Consider the following 15454-nt stretch of genomic DNA (forward strand, 5'->3'; position numbering starts at 1 on the left):
ACCAGATTGTCTGCATTTGAATCCTGGCTCTTCTTTGTCACCTTGGACAGATGACCACTCTGTCTCAGCTCCTCACTTGGAAAACTGGGGTGATGTGGTCCACACTTCCTCTCAGGATTACCTGAGGTGAAGGGCAGGGCAGGATACACAGTCTGCCTCCCTTGGAGTTCTCTGTGATTACAAGATGGGTTAGCTGCTCTTAGAGGTAGGAAGTCCTGTCAATCTGTCTGTGGGCTTCACCTCTCTGGACCTTGATAGCCATTTCTCTCATACACCTCACTGTCCTCCAGTGCAGATCGTGGGACAAGCCAGAATGCGTGGGGCATACATGCCTGCCTCGAAGTAAGTATTTATCCAGCCACTCCTGTGTTCTCTACCTGGGGCCACCGGGGTAGGGGTGGGGTGGGGGACGCGGGGCAGCGGTGCTGTTGGGGGAAAGGCTTGGAAAGAGTGCTGGCCAGGAGAGACTGCGTGTAAGCACAGCACAGCGGTGAGCACCCAGGTCAAGCCCCGCCTCCAGCAAGGGACAGTGGCTCCTCCAGCGCTCCTGAAGGGGAGGGTTGGAGGATAGCAGGGACGTCTGTTCCCATACCTCTGTCAGGGAAAAAGCAGACAACTCAGAAGCCCTCCAGCTCAAAGAAGTGAATCAAGGACAAAAGATGCAGAAAGTGAGAAAACTGAACAACAAGGATACTGAGGGGCGGGTCACAGTACAGCACCTTGGCCACTTGACTGCCGAGTGCAATTGTCCGCTGCGCCAACCACCTGCCACCGCTGGGCATCACCTCCCCGCCCTCCCACAAACCTTCCCCCCATCCCACCCCACCCCCACTCCCCCGCTCCCAGAAGAACACAGTTGGTTACGTCTCAGTCCCGATGGCTCACCGGGGACTTCTTTGTGGGACCAAGAGAGCCTGGTCTTGGATTCTGAGCCGAGCAGTTGGGCTAAGCAGCCGCCTCCCCCTTGGCTCCAGGACCACAGCCTAATCCTACCCAATTGTTTAGTCTACTCGGTGCGACTGCTTTGATACGACCGTATTTCTCCTCCAAGCTACAAATGCATGTGATGAGGGTGAGGATGTATGGCCATAAAATTTATTTCGAGCAAGGTACCTAGCGAGAGACTTAATATGATGGGTATTCGAGAGGGAATACATTAGGGCTAATGTATGCAGGGAGCAGCGCCGGGGCGGGAGCGCAGAGCACACCGCGAGAAGCTCTGAAGGCTAAGGAGATCCAGTCTGCAGCCAGGAGACATCGCAGCTGGGCAGGCTTAGGACATCCAGCTAGCGGTGGCCAGAGGATGTCTGGGGACCAAAGTAGACCCTTGGGTTTGACACAGATGTAAGGTATAGATCAAGGACATGTTTTATGTTAAACAAACAAACAAACAAACAAAACCTTCCAAATACATTCCACTATCAACTGAGAGAGATAAGAGATACAGAAAGGGGGAGATTTTAAAGTAAAAATAAACAGTTGCAAAGCCCAGGAAGAATAATAAAGGCGGATCTGGAGGGCCTGTTGTGAACTACAGCATGCATATTTTAAGTCAGATCCTCACTCACGGCTGAGGAAGGGTCAGGAGGGCCAGCAGCGCCCAGAGCCTGCTGTGTGGGGGTGAGGACCAAGCCCACGCCTGCCTGTACTCTTTAAGACAGGCTAGCCCAGGACAGTGCTGAGGGGACTGACCACCACCTTACATTCTTTTCTTTCTTTCTTTCTTTCTTTCCTTCTTTCTTTCTTTCTTTCTTTCTTTCTTTCCTTCCTTCCTTCCTTCCTTCCTTCTTCCTTCCTTCCTTCCTCTCTCTCTCTCTCTCTCTCTCTCTCTCTCTCTCTCTCTCTCTCTTTCTTTCTTTCTTTCTTTTTTCTTCGAGGTAGGGTTTATAGCCCTGGCTGTCCTGGAACTCACTCTGTAGACCAGGCTGGCCTTGAACTCAGAAATCTGCCTGTCTCTGCCTCCCAAGTGCTGGGATTAAAGGCGTGCACCACCACCGCCCGGCAACATTTCTAGACAGAAATGGAAACTATGGAGACTCTTGAGCTACCTAACATTTGAGCAGATTCAAATTTCTAAGACACAAATTTAGGATTTGTGTCACAGAGTGGATGCCTAAGGCTTAGGGGAGGGCTGGGAATAGGAAGACCTTGTCCTCAAGAGCACTTCTGCTGGGAGATCCTGGCTTGTCGGTGGCACCTGTCAACTTCAGACCCATCCCTCCCCTCAGAAGGTGCTGACCTATGAACTCAGACCCCACATTCTAAGGTACACAAACTCATCTGATTAGTAAAAAGAAAGAAAGAAAGAAAGAAAGGTATCTGGACATTTTCCAAACAGTTACAATATTTTTTAGTATAATGATTTATTATTATTATCATTATCATTATTATTATTATTATTATTATTATTATTATTATTATTATTATTTTATTATTATATGTTTATGATTGGGAGAGCCTAGCCAGGAGAGAACTCATATCATTTTCCCACCAAGAATAAAGCTGTAGCCACACCATGTTAGAAGCCTGAGACTCTCCAGCTCCCAGTAAGCGCAACTTCTGGCAATATTTAGTAACATCACAAAGTCCTCATTTGGAAACTGGAATTTAGAAAGATCTTTGAAGTCACTAAAGACAGGCTGTAATCTGTAAATTCAGTTCCCGTTAAGAGGAGTCATTTCCTTTGAGGTGGAAGCTTTAATCCTAGCTGCACACTAAGTGTGGCGATTTCTCTGCTAAAGCTCTGCAGACAGGTAACTCAGGCTTGGGAAGACAGAACTCTGGGATAGTCAGGAAAAGGGAAACCGTGATTCTGAACACTACACAGAGCTGCCTGTGTCCACAGACTGCTCAGGCATGAAGTGAGGCCCAGCTGCATGCACACATAGGCATGCTAACTATCCATGCAGACCTCCTCACATACAGGGGCTCAATAGACGGACATGGGACATGTGCACATATAAACACTCAATGATAAACAAAGATACACCCCGAGACACATACATATACACGAGCCTTATTAGGCTGGATTCTGTCATTTATAGAGGGTAAATGAAGGCAGACAGAGACTGTCTTGAAACTGCTGTTTTGCAGTGACTAGAAGATAGATGAGCCACTAGCCAAAGGGTGCACATATTCACAAATACTTAAAGAGACACACATATAATCTAGATGTGCACACATGCACAGGTGCAAACAGGCCAACTGTTTTGCACACAAACATGCACATATTCATAGGCCAAGGCACTGTCGTTTTTTATTTAAGTTTTCTTCTTTTGGCAAAGAGCCAAGTCTGCAGTCAAGCTTGTCAAAAGAAAACCACTATTGACTGAGGGAGCTGTCCAGCCCGACTGAGGGAGCTGTCCAGCCCGACTGAGGGAGCTGTCCAGCCCGGGGTGCGGGAGAGTGCACAGGAGTGCCCCAGAAACCCGTCAGGCAGGGCGTAGAAACAGTTCTCTTCTTTCCTCTTCTTTTGGGGGAGGGAGAGGGAGGGAGGGAGGGAGGGAGGGAGGGAGGGAAGGAGGGAGAGAGAGCAAGAGAAGGACACACACACACATACACAGAGAGACAGAGAGATCAAAACTCCTGGGTGATTTTTGAAAGCTTTCAAAGCTTTCTCAAGTTTGGACCTTCAAACCCTTAGGTCTGCCTGTTGCTTAGAGACTAGAGCCAGAGCCACATGCAGACCTCAGATGTGAGCAAATGACTAAACTTCTTTGAACCTCAGTTTTCTTATGTCTAAAATGGGAGCGATAGCGCCTGTCTGTAATTACCAGGTTGTCATGACATGAGCTGAGTATGGCCCACCCAGCTCAACAATACCATTGCCCAGTCATTAGCTCCCTTCTGCCTGGTCTCGTAGACAGTCACCAACAAGGTGAGTTTATGTATTTGAGGCGCATCAAGATTGGGTCAGGACTGAAGTTATAGCTCAGTAGCAGAGCACTTGCCTGGCAAGAACAAAGCTCTGTTCACCCTCAGATACTGTCAGGGAAAAGAAAAAACCAAACCTAACCAACCAACCAACCAACCAACAACCAAACCCTACTTCACACTTCACCATTTTCTCCAGTACACCTTGCTTCACTGATACACGCAAAATTCCTCCACTCCCTGACTTCTAGCACATCCAGACACACACTCCTTTCTGTCTCTTAGAGGATGGGAGACTGTCATCTCTTTGGGAAAGAGAAATCTAGTAGACTCCTCCTTGGGATGAGGTAATTTGCATGTGCAGGCAAGGATGGGACAGGTTCTGATGAGCTGGAAGCTTCGAGCATTGTTCTTAGGGACTTTGAAAGAAATGTCCAAAAGATTACAGAGTTTTCCCTAGAACTGTAATCCATTTCCTCATCAGGAGCCTAAGGCTCACAAAGCTGCCCTCAAAGCTCCTGAAGGGTTTGCAGGAGAGCCAGCAGAGACTTAGTTTTCAGACTGACCCAACAGAAAAGTGGGTTGCTCTTTCAAGCCTCTAGTTCCTCCATTCACAGTTTGGGGAAGCTGGGAGATGAAGCCTGGTGTGACCTGTGGCATATCAAGCCACTCATACCCTCTGAGATAGCTACCTACCTGTGTGCATTTTTTTTTCACTTCTAAGAAACTGCTCTTAATGAACCAGAAGCCACCAGCAAACAATTCACAAGGTATGTGTTTTAATTCTTTGAAAAATGGAAATTCTCTCTTTGGTCACAGAAGGTCAACAGGGTAGAAGAAGGAAAAATCACTAAGGAGACTACCACACACCCAGCAATGCCTTCTAAAATGTACTTTAGAAAGTGCACCTTCCCAGGTAAACGAATCACGGTTTCAAATCTTTCCAGTGGAACGGCAATGCTGATGCATGGCTCCGATGTTTTTAAAGTAAGTTAGTTTATACCAATAGGAATAATGTCCATCTAGCCATGCTCTGATGCCAGATGAACATTTTGCAGAATCTGAACGTTCCGTCTTTATGGGGCATTGCCTTTGAACTGCCTTTGGGATGGACATTGTTCAGTTTGTCATAACAGAGCAAGGCAGTCGGGTGCTCACAATGGGATTTCTTCCAGCTGCTTTCAAGAAAGGACTCCTAGGAAGATGCTTCCAGGCTCCCTGCTTGCAGACCCCACGGTACTCCTCCCACTCAGCTTGGCCATGTTCTTGCTTCCTCGATGAGTGAACCCAGCCACCTCATCTGCAAAATGAGAGCTGTGATTCTGGTCCCCATGCATCTTATGGTGACCTCTGAACACTGTCAAATACTTTCAAAGCCTCATGCCCAGTCATTCATTTGGAAGACCACAAGAAGGTTGTGCAGCTAAGGCACATGCTTGGGAGCTGAGTTGAGGCTAGGACTTCCTTTGTCTCCAGGGCAGTTCCTAGGGCTGAGGGAAGGTCATGGGCTGAGGGAAGGTCGATGATCTATCACCAAAACACCCCTCTCCAAGGCTTTTCTCCTCTGTTCTCTTACAGGTGACTTAACTAAATAAGTACTTGGTTGATGTACATTTAAGTTGATTGATTTTAAATATAAGTTTCTTTACTGACTTTTAAAATGGGCATAAGGGAAACTCACACACAACTAAAATATCATGCACACAGTTTCTCAAACATTTCCATTCCTGCCTTCTATGGAAGAAGAAGAAAACAACAGTCAGAGATCTTCCCTAAGAACAAAGCAGGGAGCCTTTTATAAAATTCTGGGCTTGGGAAGATAACAGTGTAGAAGCTCATCGGTTCAGTCTGGGAATGACCAGTTCTAAAGTGTTCCCATGAGCTAAGACAGGACTTAACCAAATTATAGCAACCTCTCCTGACTCCCCGAGTTCTGAAATATTTGAATCTTCTAAGTGGCAGATCAGACGTAAAGCTATATTGAAATTAAATTATATTAAATTAAATCTGTGCCTGGACAATTGCTTCAAAAATAAACTTTTCAATTCAAAGTTGTCACCATTACTGCTGGCAGTAGAATCTTATTTTCTGATCACTCGCTCTTTCTTAGGTTGTCTGATGACTGTGACCTGAGTGCTGGTTTATCCAGCAATTTACAACTACAAAGCCTTAGTCCCAGGATTATGAGGGACATATGAGACAAATCGTGACTAGATGCCTTTGGCATTCCCCACCTTCTTCCTGACTCTATGTTACGGAAGACATTTAGTTCATTTTTATTGGGCAATTTATAGTTACTACTTAACATTTTTATTTATTCTGTTGTGTTTTCAAGAGATAGTAGTATAACTTTCCAAAATGTCATAAGTGATTTTCATAATCTACTAGAAGTCATCTAAAATCAGCACGACCAGAGCACAGAGTTATGATATTAATTATTTAAATATAAAGAGAAAAGATGCACTGAACATCATGATATTTTGAGGTGGATTACCCAGAGACAAAGGCCAGGCCACAAAAATGTTGGGCAGAAAAAAAAAAACACCTCAATTTAAAAATTGGCATCACATTTAAGGTAATCATATTCTCTACCCAATTATATCCATTTACATGCTTAAAATATGTTAATCTACAAGTGTCTTATTATGTAAGTTCTTAATTTTCTCCTAGTTTGTTTCAATGTCTTAATGACTAGGAGCCAGGGAAGGCTGGTGTCAGAATGGTGGTCTCTTTCCCTCCGGTGGCCCAGCAGATCTTATTTGTTCATTTGGCAGTCTGGGGTCTTATCAAAAACTTCCTTTGTTCTGTTTCTGCTTAGATGGTTCCAAAAAAAAAAACAAAAACAAAACAAACAAACAAACAAAAAACTAACCCAACAACAAAACAAAAACAAGCAAGCAAGCAAGCTAGCTCTTTAATGAAAGAGTAGATGAAAACGACTCAAGAGGTCACCTTGGTGGTCCATTTTAAGGCTGCAATTTTGATGCTATTTTAATATGAGTCCAGCAGCAAATAGCACACAAGTGTCAGATGTATTTGCAGAGAAAAGATAACCTTCAAGAAGATAGACTGTCATGGAATTAGTATCCTTCGCTGGTATATAAAATATTCTGGTGACTGTAAATAAAACAGAAAAATACACTAAGCCGATCCAAGTCTGTCTGGGAGATGCTGTAGACACATCCCTATCTCTATTGCCCCTTCCCATCTAATCATTCCTAAATCTCCACACAGTATTTTTCCGATGTCACATTCTGTAGCAATATCCCATATGTTTGGCAGCTTCTCCCTCATAAGAAGAAACTTCCAATTAATTTGGCTGTGAAGTTTTGCTCTATTTGTCTATCCTCCAGAACCAATCCCTTAACCCCCAACATTATAATTAAGGCAAATTATAATTTAAGGGCATCTGGGGGTGAGGTACTGCAGTAAAACATCTGTGGCTAGACCCAGCTTGACAGAGGGAAGATAATAGGAAGTCTGGTTTCTTTAAAAAAAAAAAAAAAAGTCTAGGAAAATAGTAGCAGAAACAAGAACTCACACGAAGGATGGCCATCCATCCAGTCCGTCCCTAAACACAGTTAACCAAGTATGTTTTGCAAGGGAGAATCAATTTCAGTTTTGCCAATTAAGGCCAACCTGGCCACCTACCACCACCAACTGCTTCAAAATGGTTGACAGATGCTCCATTTTGATGAGGGACCCCCCCCCCATAACACTCAAGATAAAAAAAAGTGAAGCTCACCACCCCATATCTTTTTTTGCAGCTGATTTCTCCCCCGCCAGCTCCAGGGCAGCGTCTTACCTACACCTGGTGCCTTGAGCTGTCAATCCGGTTGATCCTGCACCAGGGACAGGAGATGGGTCCCCTCACCCTGAAAGGTTGCTGGCACACCACCTCTAAGAAACCCCCTGTGCGGTGAATTTCATCGCGATCCCACATTCCTGCAAAGATTTCTGTAAGAATACCAGGGGAGGGGGGGGGGAGTAACCAGGAGGAAAGTAGACTTTCAAGCCACTGAGACACATCTGTATTATGGGTATTGCTAATTCCAGGAAGGAAGAAACAGCAGAAAACCACTGCAGAGGTAAATAGGGCTCCCATCAAGCCATTTCCAAATGCATGCAGATGCTCCTGGTGCCACCACAGCAAACTGCAGCTGCAGAGTCTCCCTAAGCTTGGGTTTTCCAAAATGAGTAACATCTCACACTCCTTCCTCCCCATCAGCTTCGCGCACCCAAAGCTTCTCAGCTCTATTCTTGATAAATTTCCCTAACTGCAAGAAATGACACAAGGTCCCTTCATCCAATCTTCCCCCGCCCCACCACCATTTCAATTAGAAGGGCGCCCGCATTTCCCAGCTAGAGAAACCCACTATATAGTCTCCACGTCGGCCCCCCAAACCGGAGTCTCAAAGGACATTTTTAAGGCAACAGAAAGTACCCTTAATCCCAGTTAATTAATTGTCCACTTCTGCGGGGCTGCAAGCGGCTGCCCTTGCTGCTGGCCTGCTCCTCCGCAGTACCGGGCGCTTTCCCGCTGTCCAGCTCGCCTGCTAATGCGGGTGGTTAAGTAATCGCTAATTGACTGTACTGGGGAGCGAAAGCGCTCTAAAATCCGAAGCAAATGGGAAATTGCGACAATGCAAATATTTAGGACTTGAGGCTGTCTACACCTGGTCAGCGGGGTCATCGGGTCACTGTGCAAACACTGTCGCCCTTGTTTTTGTCTACGCAATGGGAAGAGATTGCGTTGAGGGGGGTCCCACCTCTCCCGGTTCCTGCAGAAAGACTTGGGCTTAAAATCATTCTGGAATTTGCAGTCAGATTGGGGGGCTCAACGACGTCTGGAGGGCCCCCGGCTCTCTAATCCCCACCGGATTCAGCCCACATTCTTGCCTTAACCTCCTTTGTCAGGGTAGAGGTCGCCCAGGCAGGCTAGGCCACCTGCCCTCCCTTAACTTCCTGCGGGTTTTATCTTACGCCTTCTTTCTTAATAATTCTTTGTCATTAGTTGCGCCTCCCGATCTCTTTAAAAGCACGTTGCCCTTGTATAAAAGTAATCTTAATTTTTTTCTGTTATAAAGTCCGGTCCTAGGAAAAGCGGACCCTGGAGTGGCACGGGATGAAGACTGTGCCTAGTCGAAAGCCAGGTGATGCCTTCTGGAACCGCGTGTGTCACTTACGACCGGCGCGAGCTCGCCTTCGCCGACAAAGAGCTACCAATTGGTCAGCCACGGGCTGAGCATCACCCTCTGTCCACCCAGAGACCTTGATTTTTTTTTTTTTCTCAAGACTGTGAGTTTCCAGCCTTCTTCATGTCCTCAACGAGGGAGCCAGATTCGAACCCGGCGAAAGGAGCGGGCCGTGCGACACTACTGCTGGCCGCCTCCTTGCTGAGGGAAGAAGCAGTGGCTTCCAGGAGGCGAGCAGCGTTTCCCGGGGACGGCGGTGTCCTGCGGGAGCTCCGGACTGGCGCCACTCTCTGCTTCGGTCTTAACAGGAGTTGGGCGCGAACTGGGCGCGGGCCGCCCAGGAGGTCGCAGCGCGGCCACTTTGGCACCGTGCGCTCTGACCCTCGCTCCTCCTCTCGCAGAGACACTCAGCCCTGGCCGACCCTCAGAAACAAGAAATGCGTCCCAGGCTCGGCTGCCTCAGTTAGATCCGACCTCGGGTACGAGAAGGAACGCAGAAGAGGAAGCGCGAGCGGAGCCGAGGTGGAGAAAAGGGGCCAAGGGCGCAAGCAACCAGGAGCAGTAGCCGGCCGCAAGCACTCCCACCCTTGTCACACTCCCTCCGGCCACCCCATAGTCCCGGACACAGTGTGAGCAAAGTCCCAGAGAACGATCGCGGTGGCACCTGCCTACATCGGCGACTGTCCCCCAAACTCAGGGCACAAATGGAACTCACACCTGCAGCAGCTCGCGACGCCTGCAAGAGCGCGAAAAGGGATCCGGCATTGTCGCCAGGGCCACCCAGGCCCACGGTGCCCGCGGGGCAGAGAGAGGTCACACAGGTCACGCTCCCAGACCCAAACACGCCACTCCCGCCTAACACCACTGCAGGCAAGCAAAGTAGCTAGCACCAAATTAGAGCGGGATTCCCTGCCCCACTCCTGACTCTGCGACTTCCAGGGACATTGAGGAACTGCTGCGCGCAGACCTTTTGCCCTTCGCCCACTTCACCCTCTCCACCGCGGCGACCATGATGAGGGTTAATCGTTAAATCTACAGCCGGGGCAGAAGGGGCCGCGAGGATTCCCAAATTTCCCTCCGCCAAATTTCACTGCCATCCAAAAAGGCACTGCCAGAGCCAGCTCGACCCTTCACACTCTAGACCACCCGTTGTCCTTAGAGTTGCTGTCGCGGGGGTCTCTTCATGTGGTCTTCAACTAATAACTCTGGCGGAGGGCTGGGCAGCGTCCAGCAGTTAGGGAAGGCAAAACTCAACACCCTAGCTTTGAAGCGCTAGCGGGGAGAACCATCCCGAACAGGGAGAATAAAATAGGCTCATTTTGAAGAGTGTGTGTGTGTGTGTGTGTGTGTGTGTGTGTGTGTGTATGACCGAGAGTCCAGCAGCGTGTGTGTGTGTGTGTGTGTGTGTGTGTGTGTGTGTATGACCGAGAGTCAGGCAGCGCACTGTGACCGACTGAAATTCCCTGTCGGAATCTGGTGACTTCCTCCCTGGTCTACATTCAGTTTTTGTGGGGTCTTCCTCCTGCTGGGAGAGGAGGCAGAAACGGAGGGAAGAGTGCTCGCGGCTTCTGAGAGAAGTCCTGAAAAAGAAGTTCCCCACCCAAGGCAGCGGTCAGGCTTGTAAACCCTGCTTGGAGGACAGGATTCTGGACTCTCAGAAACGCCGCTCCTGGTTTTACCACTCTGGACTGGCTGGTTCTTTCCTTCTCCCTCCGCGGTTTACCCCCCACTTGCCCGCCAACAATCCCCCTGATCGCCAGTTTCCCCCGCCCTTGATGCCGAGGAAGACTTGTAAAGATGGGTTCAAACCCAGGGCAAAGGGCGGACAATGCTCCGCACCTTCCTATGCATCTGGCTTTTCTAAAAGGTCTTTTAGTGCGGGAGAGGGGCCAGGCCGGCGGTGTCCAGATGCACGGCGGTGGGGACTGAGGGGCAGGTGCTGGGAGGACTCACTCATCTGCAGCCCCCAACCCATCCATACGCCCCCCCAGAAAGACACCTATTCTCAAAATGAACCTAGAAGTGACCTCGAGGGTGTCATCAAAGGAACACGAGAGCCACCCACCTTAAGGAGCGGTGGTGTGAAATTCCTTAGAAAACACTGGCTGGAAAGGGAGAACATGGGGCCAAAGGGAGACCTAAGCAAAGGGGAACCCTTCTTCTCTACCCCAGGTTGCTTTGGGCATCACTGCCAGCCTTCTCTCCCCGAATCTTTCCAAAGCCAACATCTGGACAGCCGCTGGTAGAGGCGTAGTTTATCAGAGAAGAGCGCCGCCCGCATCCTGCTAGAGACCGTTTGAGCTGGGAGGTCAGGCAGGGAGGTCAGGAGGGGTGAAGCACAAAGGTTGCCACTGCGCAAAGAGGAGCCAACCTCAGGACTGACCTGTGGCAGAGCAGCACTAGGAGCTATGGCGTTGTGGGCGGGTACTGGAGGGAGTGAAGTTACACCAGTGGAGACATTTTCCCAAGGAATGTGTTTTACCAGTCCCCAAATAGGCAGAGCGACTTTTCCATTTCTCCCCTCCTTCCCCACCCCCCACCCCCCACTCCCCGGATTTAAAATCCTACAAAGTCCCTACAGTCTAGGGCATCAGGGGTTAGGGATCCATATACCACTGTCACACGTACTCTTTATGGTGGTTCTGAGAGACGGGACAGACAGCACCTGTGAGGAAGGGGGTCAACCCAAACTTGCTTGGCCCGCTGGAGGGTCCATCTCCCTTGAATAAGTCTCTCAGTGCTAATATCTTTTCTAGGGGCTGAGAGAGACCATAGCCCTAGGGTTACACCTATTTCTCCTCCATGCCCAAGGATGTACCCCATACTCTTCCAGCAAGGTTCTTAGGTCCTTAGGCCCTCCCTACCATCAGGAAAGAGGAGGTTAATGTAAATTAAGAGAAGGAACCATGCCTGTCCCCCAGTCACAGGGTAAAGCTGGTGGATAGATATGCTTGTGAGGGGAAAGAAGAAAGAATCGTGAACCCTTCCGGGGATTGGACCCTGCCATCTTGACTGGTGCCTCCTACTCTTTCTTCCTCAGACCCCAAGAAAGACAAAAGAAAGGCTGATGCCACTTCTTGGTTGGCTTTGCCCTTGGGAACCACTCGAATCAGTAGGCTCTCTCTTTCCTTCCCACCCTCCCACGCTCCTTTTCTCCCTCTCCACCCAGAGTTATTTTCTTTGCCTCCTTAAGTTTTCTACAGTATATGGGTCCAGACTCAGCCTTTGAAGAAGTGTATGAAGCTGAAATGATTTCCGTGTCTTTTTAAGCAAAGTGGGTTCCTGACATTCAACATCCCTGAGCAAAAGACACAAAAATCAAGACGATGAGAATTTTGTACATGACAAAAAAAAAGTACAGTCAGAGGAGAGTCCAGAATTTGGACAGGACATCTGTGGAGGAAGTCATTAGAATACAGGTACTTTAAGGAGGAGGACAGGAGTCACATCCCACATCCTTCATTCAGACCGAACGTGAGTACCTTAGAAAGGGCTCGCTTTTCTGTTTGTGCAGATGAGAACCTACAGGCTCTCTCTCGGTGGGTTGATGGAAGCAATCACCAACACTGCCTACAGAATACGTTGTCAGTCAACTCTCCAAGGTGCAGCGAACTTTGAAACTGTTCGCCAACAGGTGACACAAAAGCTGTAGGCTAGAGCAGAGGAACGATCTAAAACAGGCTCGAATGGAGCTATCTCTTCCGTTTTCTTCCCGAAAACTTTACAATAAAATGCTCAAGACACTGGCTGGACAGCCTGCCAGTGTGAGATTCGCTCTTACAGAACCCCTGCGATGGAGAGGCAGGGCGCAGGAGGGCGCGCTGCTGAGCTCTGGATCCTAGGTAGACTCCATCCCTGGGGGAGCCTGCTCTTACTTACAATAAACTCCTACCGCATCACTAAAGCAGTCGTAGGCGGAAGTACAGTCTCTTGGCAAACCCATCGAGGGAACCCTTCATCTCTCTAGGGTGTCCAGGGGTAACTAGCCCAATGCAGCTGTTTGCGGACCTAGAATTAACCAGGAGCCCGCAAGCGCGCGCTAAGCTTGAGGACCTGTTCAGGTCTCTGCACAGATTCCTTCTCTCTGTTCAGGAGTCAGAAACACAAACAGATTCCCTCCCGGAAAATCTCTGCCGAGTATGCACACCCGTACACACCAGAAACCTGGGGTGAAACCTGCCATAACTAATTGCAGGCTCTGGAAGAAATTGAGAGAGCTAGCAAAGTGCCCACAACGTCTGAGTCTCTCTGCCTCTTCCAACCCCGTGCCACTAAGATCGCCTACCCTCGCCTAAGCAAAGGCGGCACGCCGCCGAGTCCACAACTTCGTTCCAGAGCTTCTCGCCGCTGCACGCCTCGGCTAGCTGGAATGTAGCAAGTGCATTCGCTCACCCGGAGCAGTCGGTCGGCGGCGACACAAGCGGCGGGTGCCTGGGGCAGCAGGGACCAAGTGCTCGAACTGCCGAAACCCAGAGTGTGGCAGGGGGGGCTTCTGCACAGCCCTGCGACCCGGGACGCTCTCTCCAACTTCCCGCCAGCTGGGGTAAAGTTGCACCAGCTGTTCTGCGAGCCTTGGCCGTGGCCGCGAAAGGTAAACATTTGGGGGACCACTTTTGCCCTCGGGCCTGGCCTGTAGCCGGAAACCTCTGTTGTCCCCAAACAGCATCCTCCCCTGGACTCCCAGAAAAGCCACGGCCCAAAGATGCTACTTTCTATACCCTTGGGCCCTCCACGGTCAGTATCCCGGAAGCTTTCGTCTTGGATCCCAAACCGCCAAGAGCCAAGCCCTTCAGACCCTGACTGGAAGGTACCCCAGCTCGGTGACCGCCTCTGCACCCCGACCCCTCCCGGCCGGAGCCACGAAAGGCGCGTCCGGCCTCCCCGCACCCGCCGAGGCTGTTAGCTGTCTTGTTATCATATTAAATCAGCGAGAAAGGAGGGTGTCTTACGTTGCATCGGCACACCGAGCATCTCCGGGAGCCCCTTGACAGCCCCCTCCGCGGGGACAGCCGCGCTCTGCATCATCTCGGAGCCAGAGGCAGCAAGTCGCAGTCTACCGAGATCTCTCGCTCTCTCCCTCTGGCTGGGTTCGGAAATTTGAAAATTAATAATAATAATAATAATAAAACCAACCAGGCCGCTGAAGTCACAGAGGAAGCCGAGCCCTCCGCCTCTCCGGGAGGACTCCACAAGCTGGCCGGCCCCCTCCCCCCGCCAGTCCTCAGGCTGTTTCAAATCCCTTTGATCTCGCTCTCCCGGGCTGGTGCACATCCCGGGGTTGAGGAGACGCTGTTGCTGCGGCTCTGGCTTTTACCGCCCCCCCTCCTCCCTTCCCCGCCCTCTTCTCTCCCCCTCCCCCCCCACCCTTCGCGTGCCGGCTGCCCGGGAGGCCGCGGTCACCCAGGCATTTTGATTCATTCACACTGCGGGAGCGGCCGTGACGTCGCTTCCCGCAGGGAAGCCCGCCCTCCAGCCCATGCTGCCAACCCCGCGGCCCGCTGCAGACCCCCCGGCTGGCCAGACTGGGGGAGGGTGCGAAGGGGGAGGGGGAGTCCGGTAGCCCCGAATCTGGTCCGAGGTGCGGGAGGGCGGGGCCGCGTGCGGGGGGCGGGGCCTGCAGCCCCTCCCCCCCACCGCGCCGTGCGGGCTCGCGCCCCGGTATAAATACTGCGGCGGGCTGCTGGGCCGCGGCAGCAGGTGGTCCCGGAGCGCGGGGACTGCGCCGTGCTGGTGTCTGCCGGCTTGGGGGATTCCCAGCTCGTCCCCAGCATCTGTCCTCTGGATCAAGGAGGGGGTGGGGAGGACCAGGACCCGGCGGACCCTGAGTTGGCGCTGGGAGTTCAGAGCTTCTCCAACCCACCGAGCATGTTCTGTAACTGGATGGTTCCATCCATCCTCCACTTTATTTTTTTGTTTTTCCTGGCTCATTCCTTTCTGGCCGGGACTAACTAGACCCTACTCTCTCTCCCCCGCGTCTGGCTGAGGCTGGGCCAGGGACAGCTCGTACTCGGCCGGGAACGCGCGAGTCACGCAGCGGGCCGCCGCGGGGCCGGGTGGAGGAAGGCGGCCTGGGACGCGCACGGAGGTGGCGGGGCGCGGGTCTCCGTGCGCGCCCACACTCGCCTCGGCTTTCCGCCACGGTCGGCACTCTCACCACCCTGGGTCCAGTCCCCAGACCCACGCCTCCCCGCCGCAGGTTCTCCCAAGTGGGTCGGCAGCCGGCGTCCACCCAGATCCGCCCTCTCTGGCTCCTGGAGACCGCTCGGCGGAACCGGCTGCCACCGCGGGCACTTTGAACGATCCCCGGCCGCGTGTGCGCTGGGCGGAGGCGTGCACCCGGCCCCCGGGGCTGGCAGCAAAGGGGCGTGCGTTGCTGTTGTGTTTAA

At 51.1% G+C, this 15454-nt stretch overlaps 1 protein-coding gene across 2 annotated transcripts in view; it reads right to left on the reverse strand.

The window, feature by feature from the left end:
• Positions 1-15454, reverse strand: part of Lhx4 (LIM homeobox 4) — a 56652-nt gene that overhangs the window by 32885 nt on the left and 8313 nt on the right. The window contains exon 1 of one of the 2 annotated variants that reach the window (XM_031385362.1): positions 14018-14332. The exons of the other annotated variant lie outside the window; for it this stretch is intronic. Coding sequence (XP_031241222.1) covers positions 14018-14093 — 76 coding nt within the window. The 5' untranslated portion in view covers positions 14094-14332. Of the gene's footprint in view, positions 1-14017; positions 14333-15454 lie in introns of those variants that run through there. 2 annotated transcript variants of the gene reach the window in all.

The sequence above is a fragment of the Mastomys coucha genome, unplaced genomic scaffold, assembly GCF_008632895.1.
Source record: "Mastomys coucha isolate ucsf_1 unplaced genomic scaffold, UCSF_Mcou_1 pScaffold1, whole genome shotgun sequence".
NCBI lineage: Eukaryota > Metazoa > Chordata > Mammalia > Rodentia > Muridae > Mastomys > Mastomys coucha.